General features: G+C 37.3%; 1 protein-coding gene across 1 annotated transcript in view; it reads right to left on the reverse strand.

Moving 5' to 3' along the window:
* Positions 1-12,793, reverse strand: part of UXS1 (UDP-glucuronate decarboxylase 1) — a 56,218-nt gene that overhangs the window by 25,433 nt on the left and 17,992 nt on the right. Inside the window, exons 5-6 of the mRNA XM_031605170.2 lie at positions 10,065-10,125; positions 5,087-5,267 (exon numbers count right to left, since the gene is read on the reverse strand). Of these exons, the coding sequence (XP_031461030.1) occupies positions 5,087-5,267; positions 10,065-10,125 (242 nt within the window). The remainder of the gene's footprint in view (positions 1-5,086; positions 5,268-10,064; positions 10,126-12,793) is intronic.

A 12,793-nucleotide genomic window follows, 5' to 3' on the forward strand; every position in this document is an offset into this window, starting at 1 on the left:
TTAGTAACTAGAATAGCAATGACCAGTTGCCTACAAAACATCAAAGCAGGCCAGAGAGCTGAAGGAATACAATTTTGGCAGGTATAATCACAATGGTGAGTGCTTATTCTCCAATTAAAAAGCAGAGAGAAATACGATTCCCTGCAGCAGTCTTCTCTGCTATTCACTCTCTTCTCAACAGAAAATGTTATTTCCATTCACTAACAACTCCAGTGCAGTATCAAGAGAGCTTTTCACAACATGCAACCTACAGCAGCAACAAGAATGGTTTCCAAGATGACCTGATACAGTGAGTGTTGTGGCCTGAATCTTTATTTAAAGCCCTGCCCTCATTGCTAATGCTACATTGCAGATGCTGTCCATCCCTAATACAAACGAAATATACAAATGTCTCAACTCATGCCTCTAAGTATTACTCTCCCTGGAGCACAGTATGATCACAATACTAAAGAAAAGGTGTAGATTGAAAGCTTATAAAAGAAGCAGTTGGAGAAGCTATTTACTATTGCTCTTGGCAGCATCAACACTGCTGCCAACAAGGTGGCTCAGAGAAAGGAAACGACGCGACAAGTAAAGTCACCAGCTGCCACCAGACTCCAATTGTCATCCTAGCTTTATGCTGTTTCTCTCCACTCAGTCCTTCACAACCCTTTCTACGTCTACTTTTCAACAGGCTTTAGTGAAACGTTTGCAAAATGAAAACATCACTTCAAAAGCACTGATGAATAAATTACTGTCTAGACCTATGCTGTCAAAGAAGAAGTGAACACATTCCTGCCTCTTACCTTCATCCATAATCTTTTTGCAATTTTTTTTAAAAATACATGCCGAATTTTCAATGCACAGCCATTCTTAAAGGAACAGTTCCCATAAAGGCTCAAGGCTATTCAGATGAGCAGTGCTAAAATCTAATTTTCCTTTCTCCACATCAAGAAACAGTCAGGCATAAGATTATCCAAATGGCCATACGATTGCTAGCCAGAAACAAGTGCAAATAAAATACAAAACCACAGATTCCTTAGAATTGTACAAGCTTTTTTTTTTTTTCTTTTACAAGAAGTGCTCAAACAAACAGAAAAAGTACGGGGGGGGGGAGGAAATCTCTTCTACCTAGCTTGTGCTCTAGCACAAAGCTGGCAGTTATTAAAGCCAGGAGGCAACTTAAGGTTTTCCTCAAAGAAAGCTATCTAAAGAAGAGTAGTTAGCGCTTCTTTTCGGAGGTTTAACTGTTCAAACGGCTGATACATTCTGCTACAGGAGGACAGAACCTTGCAAACAACCTCCACTTCTCTTTTTTTTTTTTTTGTAAGATAAAGCAAAAAGTTTTAAAACATTCAGTTGCGCAACTGAAAACTCTCGAGCTGGCTTTGCAATTAAGCCACAGTGCAATTAATTGAAAATGAGTCTGCGAAACAATGTGCAAAGATTCAAGTAACTAGGAAAGGCTTAAAATGGAGAAGGTATGTTTACCATGTACAAGTTTTGTGACAGTTCAGAACTCCTAAAGGCAAGATCCTTCCCAAGCAAAGAAACAGACAAATTATTCAACTACAAATGTGTCAAGTAACTAGAAGCACAACCAATCAGAAAAATCAGAGAAACTGCACTTATTCCATTTAAAGTGTTTAGTTGAATTGAAACTAACCTTAAATTTCTATACGTTTGCATTTGTGTTAATTTTTATTTTTCATTAACTATAATATTCATATAACATGTTTTGGGGAAACAAAGCTAGATCTTTTCACATTCACTTCATATTAAAAGCTAAGCAGAGCTCTTGCATGAATCTTTAAGAGTGTCAGCAAACTAGATGTTTGTGCACAATAGCAGCTGATAACCACATCTCAGTCATGAAGACAGAGATACTAATAGCTTTAAAATGCCCCATTTATGGTATGACTATAATCTTATAACTCCACTTCTAAACTGGCTGCCCTGCTCCATTTACGTTGGTAGAATGACACTTCATAGCATAAACGCAGACCACAATGGATAAGAAAAAAAAAGTCAAAAATACATTTTAAAAGTTTTAAAAACATTTTTTCCCTATGCTAGTGTTGACACTAGTCAACACTAGTGGAAAATTGAAAGGAGCATATAAACAGGAGGAGGCATGGCTGTTTACAAGGGTGGATGGATGCTGACAGGACAAGGGGGAATGGTTTTAAACTGAGGCAGGGGAGGTTTAGGTTAGATATTAGGAGGAAGTTTCTCACACAGAAGGTGGTGACACACTGGAACAGGTTGCCTAAGGAGGTTGTGGATGCCCCATCCCTGGAGGCATTCAAGGCCAGGCTGGATGTGGCTCTGGGCAGCCTGGTCTGGTGGTTGGTGACCCTGCACACAGCAGGGGGTTGAAACTAGATGATCATTGTGGTCCTTTTCAACCCAGGCCATTCTATGATTCTATTTTCAAGTCACTATGTAAACTGAGTACATTATTTCTGCCCTTTATACATTTAATCCAAAACTTCATTTGGTAGTTTTAAACACAACTCTACTGCCAAGAAGTGGGATAGGTCACAGTAACATCAGCTCAAGCGTTCATTCTCTTCTGTTCTCCAAATTGTATCTATGAATCTTCACACTTAAGTTTACAGGAACATGAGCCAAAGCGCTCTCAAGTAAACGACTTGAGGAGGTCGTAATGTTAAAGAATGTAAAGAATCAGAGGTAGGAAGTCAAAGGTGAATTTCTATACTTTTTTTTTTCCTCCAGACAACACAAAATAATAAAGAGATTCTTTTCTCTATACTTCACCCTTTAGAAAATTATTTTGTTGGACTAAAAAAACCCACATCTATTAGTGGTTTAAACCTTGACATTAAAAAAAATCCCAGGTAACTTAAGAACATACAACTCAAATACAATAAAAAAAGTTCATAGAAATTTTATTTTCAGATTTTCTATTTCTTGCCCTTCAAGTACTTTCATTCCATTAAGAAATTCAGTACCTCTGCTTTTCTCCTTGAAAAAGCACAAATGAAAGCTAAGTGTCCCTGTACAATTTCTGCTGATATCTTCCCTAAATGCTATAGCAACAGAAATTTTACTGCATAAAGTCACTCAGCACTGCAGTAAACAGCCACAGGGCTAAGAAATGAAACTTGCATTTTGACCATTTATCACTGTCCCTGGACAATTCAGATCAAGTTAATGACTCACACAAGGCAGACTGTATTAATGCCTCACTATGAAGTTAAAAAAAAATCATCAAGAAATTTAGTGAAAGCTACACATCCTGAGAGCACACTCACTTTTCATATCAAAAGCACAAACATTGTTCTTCTTAGATCAAAAATGAAGTCTCCTTCCAAAATAAAGTACATACTACTCCCTCTAGAATTTAAGTGTTAAACATCCCTACATGACCTTGTTCGAAGAGGACAGCATATAAATAGAAATTCTTTAAATACTAACCTCCTTTTCTCAAGACTTCTCCCACCATAATAATTTCCATTTTCAAATGAAAAGGATTAACTGGGACTAAATTAAGAGCTATGGATCCATGTCAGAAGGAAAAAAACAACTTTTTAATCTATTGCAATAACTCCCTACCCATCCTCCTCTCCCCAGCTTTTTTTTTTTTTTTCTCCCCACTTTTCCTTCCTGGACACAAAACTCTTCACTGTGTTTTTAAACTTTAACAAAACTTTACCATGTTACCATACTATGTATTTTATTTTGTTCTTAATACTTAGTTGATTTGGTTTTAATATTTACCCACATCAACTTACATTGTTGTTGGAGTAAGAGAAGAAATTCAATAAGCTACACGCTGAAAGACGTTACAACTTGCTGTCATCAGACAACAGAGAATTGGTATCTTACTTATACAGAACATGGGACAGGTAGCAAAAGGATCACAGAATTCCTTTTTTTTTTTGTGCCTAGTAATTGGGAAACTGCTGATAATTTTCTGAAAAGTTCTCAAGTGTCAGTTAGAACAAAAGTAATGGAGGAAAGATTAGGAAAGCTGACAAACCAATGTAGCTGTGGTATGAGCTACTACCACCTGAAGCCAATTAATAAGATCTTAGTCCTATTATCCTGTCAGTGAAAACACAAGTTTCAAGTAAAGTAATGGACGGTAACTAAACCAATGCATTATGAGAACAGAGAAGGAACACATTTGCAAAACTATTTCAGCAGCACTGTCAGGAATTCATCACAAGCAGTAGTACAGGAGATGCAATTACTATAGATTTTTCCTGTGAAATTTGGCCCACGAGAATACAGTTTGAGTAATAACTGAAAAAAATACAGCCTCAGATTCACTTTTTGTTTCAAATAAAAAAAATAAAACTAGATTGCTACAAAAACCTAAGGAATAGAGTAAAATCACCAAAATTCCAGTAACTTTTTCACTGATTCATTATACACTGATATATTCCCAAAGCCTATATATGCATAAGTATTTTTTAAATAGCTGTCTTACAAGCTGGCACAATAGTTCAATGCTTTTATGAGGCTCAGAGGATTAGTTTCTCCTACATCTTTGAGGTGAAATGTTTTTTGCTTCATTGTTGGAATTTAGTGCTGACATTTTCCTAATCTATGGGCAGAGGAATACTCATACCTATACCAGGCACATTGTTTTCCATAGAAAAAAATGTAAGGTAACTCAGAAAAGCGAGCTGACTTGCTCTATGAAAGAGTTTACATTCCTCTACAGGAGGTATGCAATCCACAGTACCAACACCCATAACTCAAGCTTGTCAGTCCATGCCAAATCAAGATCCAGATTCTGTGTATGTGAGCACATGCATGCACAAAGGGATAGAAACAACAGATGGGACAGACTGATCTTTTGCCAACCCGCCTTCTCACAAATCAGTCACGTGAAGGAAATATTAAACATTTCTTTCTCCCACCCAATCAGAAAGGATGAACATTCCGATTGAAAAGAACTGATTTCAAAGACAAGAGTTCTTCAGCTCTCAGCCCACACTGCTCATAGAATTTAGAACAATAATACAGGTAATAGATCAATTCAGAAGTCAGCACATAAACTTCATTTCTTTACAAACGTGCTTATCAACATAAAGCACAGCCAAGTGCAGATACCAAGGCAGTGGCTACTCACCTTCAATGTACAGGGGCTCAACGACATCGTGATTTATCAGTTCGAAGTTCTCATGACCAATCCAGTGCTCCACATTTCTTTTCCTGCCCGTAAAGAAGTTGTCCACAACTGTAACCTCATGGCCATCCATCATTAGTTTGTCAGTAAGATGAGAACCCACAAACCCTGCTCCTCCAGTTATCTGCGTTAGGACAGTTGGTATAAATTTCTTTTTCTTTTTACAGAAACACCAGACAAAGTCTACAAGCATGAAAACAGAAGAACAGTAGCTTTCAGATCCTTGCTTACCCCAGGGGAAACAACTCCATTTCCATGGTCAATTTTTTTACCCAATATTTAGGGTATCTAAAATTTTGAGAGACATATGCTTCGTTGCTTTCAACCTGAAAGTTCAGCTAACTACTCAAGTCAGCCAAAACTCTTAGATTAGATTATTTTCCTTTCCTCTTTTTTTTTTTTTTCCTACAAATTGGATTGTGCCCTTATGTCATAGCAAGATCTAAAATACACCCAGAAAAAAGAATTTCCTGCAATCTCCATTTCTGAGGGGAAAAAGATGACAGAAGTTTGCATTATTTTTGTGTAATACCAGAAATATTAAATCCAGCTTCTGTCTGGATTAAATGGAAAACACATTGGGTGTCCTAAGTACTACAAATTATTTCACATCACAGAAGTGAAAGGCCTCCCATCTGAAATAGCTGCTAAAATCATCCTATCATTCTGATCTCAGCCTCACACATCAGTTGCTCCAACAAGCAGAAGTAAATCATTAAAAATCTTCTGCTCTTCTTCCATGACAGAGGGAAAAGAAATCAAGGAAGCAATTTGTTTTTCCCCTTTGTGCACTTAAATTTGTAAGAGCAAACAACACTGAAGAAAAACAAACACAGTGTTCAAGCAGTCAGCATTGCAAGTAGTAGTACTGCAAGTTGTGTGACACATCCACACAAATATGGAAGCAATTACTTCCTCTGCCCTTTCAAGAACACATACAGATAACAAACACTCCAAAGGGACAAAGGTAAAAGGCCAGTGTGGCATCAAGATACACTGTATGACTGCACAATAATATTCATATTTTGGAAAAGTGATTCAGCTATTGATTTCCACTCTTCAGTTGCAGTGACAACTAACCAAATATAAGGACATGGTGGAGCTGTTAAACAGCAATCTAACACATGGATGGAGTGCCGTGATGACAAAACTGTGTGTAGAAGGATGCAGATGTCCAAAGCTCTTTCACTTTGCGTTAATCAAAGCCTAAACATTTATCCTGCTCCCTCCCTCCTCAAAAAAAAAAAAAAAAAAAAAAAGAGAACAATTTTTCTGATTTTAAAATCAGAAAACAAATTAAAAAGAAAAAAAAGATATTGACATTTCTTCTCTAAAACACAGCTTTCTAACTCTTGTTTTCCCACATGTTGTTTTTCATATTCAAAATTCAAGACAATCAGTGCCAAAGGTAATGTAAGTACCAAGTTAATAAAGGAAATGTTTAGTTGGTCTGCTTGGTATTCTTTTGCATTTGTCAGTGCTTCCCTGCATGAGATTTGGATATGTGACTCAGTTCCTTGACAAATACAACAGAGAAAGAGGATTTAGGAGTAGCCCTCTTTAAAAGAAAGCAATGATCTTGGGGCTCCCACTATCCTATAAGAGACAGCAGAATGCTAAGAGCAAGGAAAGAAGAGCAATAATTGAGGGAGAACAGCCATTTGCCAGGTATTACCACCTACCAAAGGAAAAATGAACACACAGGAGATCTATTGTCATAAGCTTATCCTGACTTGGAATTCCACAACTGGCAGCCTTATTGCATGCTCTAAGGGGTGAGTACTCACTTGGAATACTGCGTCCATATGGGGAGTCCTCAGTACAGGACAGATGTGTACATGTTGGAATGTGTCCAGAAGAGGGTCACAAAAATGATTCAAAACACCTCTCCTGTGAGGACAGGCTGAGAGAGCTGGGGCTGTTCAGCCTGGAGAAAAGAAGGCTCCAGGAACATCTGATAGAGGCCTTTCAGTATCTAACAGAGAGCTATAGAAAAGAAGGGAACAGACCCTTCAGCAGGATGCGTTGCAACAGGACAAGAGGAAATGGTTTCAGACTTAAAGAGGGGAGATTTAGGTTGTATATAAAGAAAAAGTCTTTTACAGTGAGGGTGGTGAGGCACTGGAACAGGTTGCCCAGAGAGGTGCTGCATGCCCTGTCCCTGGACACTTTAAAGGCCAAGCTGAACCAGACTCCAAGCAACCTGATCTAGCTGTGGATGCCCATTCATTGCAGATGAGTTGGACTAGATGATCTTTTAAGGTGTCTTCTAACTCTGAAGATTCTATAATTCCATTCCTTCAACTAAGGCCTATGAAAATTCCCTCCCACTATTTCTGCTTCCAGGTTTCTAACAAAGACAAATTCAATGTTTGCAATCTATCTTCAGTGTAGCAAAACATCAAAAGCTATATTCTTTCCCCATCTGCTAACCAAAGCAAGCACTGTTTTGCAACACCCTTTCACATTATATGCAAACAGAAGGGAAAAAGAGGAGTGAAAAAAAAGCACAAGCCAATTTTCTTAGAAAAGAAGTTCCAAGTACTTGAACTCTAGTTTTATAATAGAACTGTATTAGCTTTATTAACATATCATTTCCATAGGTATTAGATAATGAACTACCTGGAAAAGGAGCTGAATTTCCCCTGGAAAAGTAAAGAACTGTATGAATTACTTATCATTACTTGAGGCTATGTTAAAAAAAGAAAAGATAATTTTTCACTGGAGCTCTCTGTATAACCTTCCTGTAATCACTTACAAAAGCAAGGTTAATATACTTCATTTCTAAATATGACTTCCTGCAAATCACAGTGACATATTAATCTCCAAAATCATATACTGTACATGAATCACTTCCATATCAGAACTGAAGCATTAGCACCTGGGGCTTAAAGAGACATTTTTTAGTAAGACCTCATTAAAGAAATATGTACTTAATTATTTAAGAGTGCCAATATGTCTTGTAACTTCAGCATCTACTGAAAAGCACAAATATTACTAAATTTTCTGTAATAGAGGCACTTAAATACTTGTCTATTTACTAGACAGGTTCATTTCTGTTGTCTGCAGTCAGATTCAAAACATCTAATGTCCCATTTGGAAATTACATCAAATTATTCTGTGCTTCTACTGGTCTAAAATATTGAATTCATAAAGAAATAAATAAGAAACACCAAAAACACACACACAAAAGAATACACAACAGACTGAGCTTGCGTCAGCCCTTTCATCCATAATACTGCATAATTCCCTCTCTGGTATAAGATAGCCTGTGGCTGGTCACTTCAGAGGACTGAGCAAATAAGATAAAACACACACCACAGGATGAAGTTTAATGGACTGAAGCTCTTTTGAATCAAAGTCCCAGAGTACCTCATCTTAGCTGAGACACCAACCCTACTAGAAATTATCCGCAAACAGATTTGTAGTATTAGCAAAGGACTGCTAGAATTGTCTGATCATGCCAGTGTTGCAGGTATCTCCAGGTTGCAGTCAGAGTTTGTGGTCAGGGGAAAATCGGAATTTAGAACGGTATAGGGAAGTCAGCAAAATAAGTAGCAAATGATCTACCAAGCTTCACTGGGCTTGCCAATTCTTGGTGTTTACTCCTGACAAAATTCAAAGTTTATACAAGTTCTCCATATGCTGACTTTTAACTACTCAGAAGAACATTTTTACTACACGATAACAGCAAGTTTCTAAATAAAACTGCCCACTTGAGCTTGCAGTTTACTTTGAAGTAGTTCCCAAATGCAATATAGAAGAAATGAGTATATCTCATGATTGTGACTATGACTCATTCACGCTTTTGGGCAGCTTTCCCTGTAGTAATTTAATCTCTACAATATGCAGACACCAAAAATATATTTATCTCCAGGTCAGCAAAAACACTCTCTTTCCAACACCTTCCATTCTCCATCCACCACCTTCAAGTGATGAAGTTTAAAACTCAGTATTAAGAGCTCTATAATTTATTTTTCACTCAGAGGGTGGTGACACACAGGAACAGGCTGCCTGAGGAGGCTGTGGATGCCCCATCCCTGGAGGCATTCAAAGGCCAGGCTGGATGTGGCTCTGGGCAGCCTGGTCTGGTGGTTGATGACCCTGCACATAGCAGGGGAGTTGAAACTAGATGATCATTGTGGTCCTTTTCAACCCAGGCCATTCTATGATTCTATGATTCTTTTCTTGTAAAAACCTACTCACTTATTCTAAAAGAACCATAAGAGGACATTTTTACAGTTGCAGATATGAGCAACTAAAGAGTTTTCAGAGTAAGGCTCTATGCTATTTTCCTCACTGTCCATCTGAATTTCAACAAAGAAACAGCCTACAAATCTATCTCCTTCAAGCTGCCATAAATGAATGAAATTAAACTTAACTAATGAAATTTGAATTTCCTTATCCTGACTTAACCTTCCTTCCTTTTCCACCCTGAAACATTTGTGATGCTTCAAAATAACAAACAACAGATAAAATAACAGGGAAATCAATATTCCTTAAGTTTAACTACACCTCCTTAACAGCACTGCAGACTTCCAGCCTTATGAGTAGATTTTGTCCAATCCAAAACATAGACTTTCTGCCAGGATGTGCATAAGAAGTTTCCCAGTCTACAAGTTTAACACATCTGAGAACACGTTTAGGATCATTTAGGAATGCAAGTCTATGATGTTAGAAGCAGAGTAAGGTAGCTTAATCAACAAGTCAAACCTCCAAACCAGAGCCCAAGTCTAATATACATTTGCTGTGCTTGAGCACATCAGAGTGGGTAAGTGAAGCATTAGCCCTGTGCAGCACATATGATAACAAAAGTAATTTACTTTACTCCTGTTCATAACTTTAATTATGTATATCAACTGATCACATTCCAATGAACTCTTATTTCCCAAGCACAACCCCCGAGTAAATACAAACTTACCAGGATTCTTTTACGGTCCTTTTCTGATAAAAATTTCACTGGTGGGTATTTCTGGGTAAAACTAAAGAACATTCCAAAACAAAGAAGAAAAATAACATAAGTTGGAGCTTTGCTTCTTCTTCTTCCAGACAGTTGTCTTTGAAAAAGAAAACATTATTCTAACAACCCCCAGTTTTTGAAGTTCTAAAGCTATGTTTACTCTATTTTTCTAAAGAAGAATCTAGACCAACATTTGAAATTACCCACCCTTTGTTAAAGCACTGTGAAAAATTTAACATCTGATCTGCATGCAGCACATTAAACTTTTGTTTAACTGATTGTCTAGTGTGATTCACTCAGCTTCTAACAGTTGAAACTTTAAAAAGCAAGCAAGCAATTTATTAAAAAATTCTGAAAAAAGAAACTTCTGTTAACTTAGCCAATTGACCTCAAACAACTATAGTTAAAGTTTCAATGTAATCAGTATCATGCTTACGAGCAGAACACTGAAAAAACTCTTTATGATGCTTCAACTTAAAAAAAAAAAAAAAGCTCAATTTTATTCAGTCTGAAAGCTAATCTTAAATTTCTTCTCAAAAACTGGCTACATTGTCATTATTTTAATGGTCTGCAAACCATCTGCACTTTAATCTCTTTAATCTTTTTGAGCTTTTTTTTTTTTGCAAAAGAATTCAATCAAAACTAAAACATCCTAAGAATGAAACTGTAACATCTGTATTTTTAGGTGCTCTCAATTTCAAAATTGATACTCAGAACCACAAATGCTTGTATGGATGTAGAATCATGCAACTTTTTTCTTCATCCTCCCCATTGGCTGGCACTCTGCATATGGCAAATTTCTCCAAATGAAGATTTGAAAAAAGATGTGAATTACTATTTTATTTTTAAAGCAAGTAGCATTTTAGTCCTGGCAGTATTTCAAAGGTTAAAGTTACTCTTAGCTAAATGTGAGAGTGGCCAGAACTGAAACTATGGTTACTCTCCTCCAGGCAGTCCACATGCTAAAGATACAATTGGTTGTAGCAAGCAAAAAGCATGTGTGTCAGGAATTCACACTGAGATTACATTTTCTTTTACACACCTCTACACTGACTCTACACCTCTGATTCTGAATCATCTCCTCTGGTCGTACCCCGCAGTACTGGCCCAACAGGAATTTTTCGGAGACAAAGCATACATACTTCTGTATTTATGACAAATCTTTCATCCTAGAGTAAAAGCCATTTTCAGTTTCATAGATAGGGGAAATATGGCAGCAGAATCCTCAAACATCACCCATACTGGAAGACTAAAATCAGAAGCTACCAACACTTGCCTTGTATTGATACAGAGGTTGGTAACAGTAACCAATTTTGTTAGTCTTTGATTTAAGACCAAGCAATCAAAAATAGCAGAGCATAAGCACAACACAGAAAAGCAAAGCAGCCTTCCTATGAAAGAAGGGCAAATCCACTGATAAAAAAAGATACCTTGAAATTTTATGAAGTTACTTTTAAAAAGTGTCGAATAATTTTTATATAAAGTCAGACTCCTCCATCTTTAAGGTCAAGTTACGTTATCCTGGCATGAAGTGACACAGCTGCCAAAGGGATTTCCCAACCATTCTTACACCTTCTATTAAGCCAGCAATGGCTCGGGGGCAGCCTGCAGGAGTCCGGAGCTGGCTGAACAGAACACTCATCCTTTGGCAAGAACTCAAGCTTAACCTGACCTTATGCTTTGATGAATACACTAGCCTAGTAATGCTTTATGCTGTGCAAATTATTAATAAAAACCTTCCAACTTTAGCTTGTTAAACAGCCTTCTGTCACAAGACTAGGAATTCTTGACTTATCTGCTTCCCAAAAGCAAGAAGGCGGCTTGCTTACAGTTTTTAATCAGCTAATAAGGTAAAACAAACAAACAACCAAATAACCAGTGAAATTACAGAATACGTTTCTCAAGCAGGATCAGCCTTCAGGCTGATGAGTGAGTAGCTACATACCATCACTTTATATAGTTGCAACATTTAAAAATTATTAGCAGCAACATCTTACATGCAGTTGTGCCAACAGATAACACAACCTTAAAACAGTAAGTCTCTTTTTTGATATGAGCCCTAGCAGCCCAAAAGCCCATATTTCGTGAAAATGGGATTATATTTTCAGTTCTTACAGAGGTAAATATATTTTGATTCTTCCTGCTCATTGCTAGACATTTGTGACAAGAGCCACCAACGCACTGCACACCCTACTCAAAAAGCTGTCTGATGGCTCCTGAGAAGTTCCATCTTAATGGTTACACCTAACAACTCATTGTTCATTTGGAAAAAAAGTACTAGTTAGAAAAAAAGATCAGACACTCCTACCACAATGGCAGAAGGAAATACCTGAACTACCAACAAGTGAAACTGAAAATATACTGGCTATCAGTTAAGGTTAAACAAGTCAATTAACAGATAGAGTACATCAAAAATTTAACCTGAACTCATTTCTTCATAATTTCACTATTACGACTGGTGTAGTAGTATCACAAGTGACCCCTTCCATATTTCTGCTTTTGTTTTATCTTGTTTGGTTGTTTGTTATACCACAGAATGAGCAGGGAGAAGGGTCAACTGCTCACTGAGAAGACAAAGCTCCAAACACTGTGGGTGTCAAGCACACCTCTGACCAAGAGCAATGTCATTCTGCACCTTCACCAGAGGAACAGCACATAACCACCAGTACACCATATGAAACTGTACAGGC

This window comes from Phasianus colchicus, chromosome 1, assembly GCF_987193195.1.
Source record: "Phasianus colchicus chromosome 1, bPhaCol1.hap1.1, whole genome shotgun sequence".
Lineage (NCBI taxonomy): Eukaryota > Metazoa > Chordata > Aves > Galliformes > Phasianidae > Phasianus > Phasianus colchicus.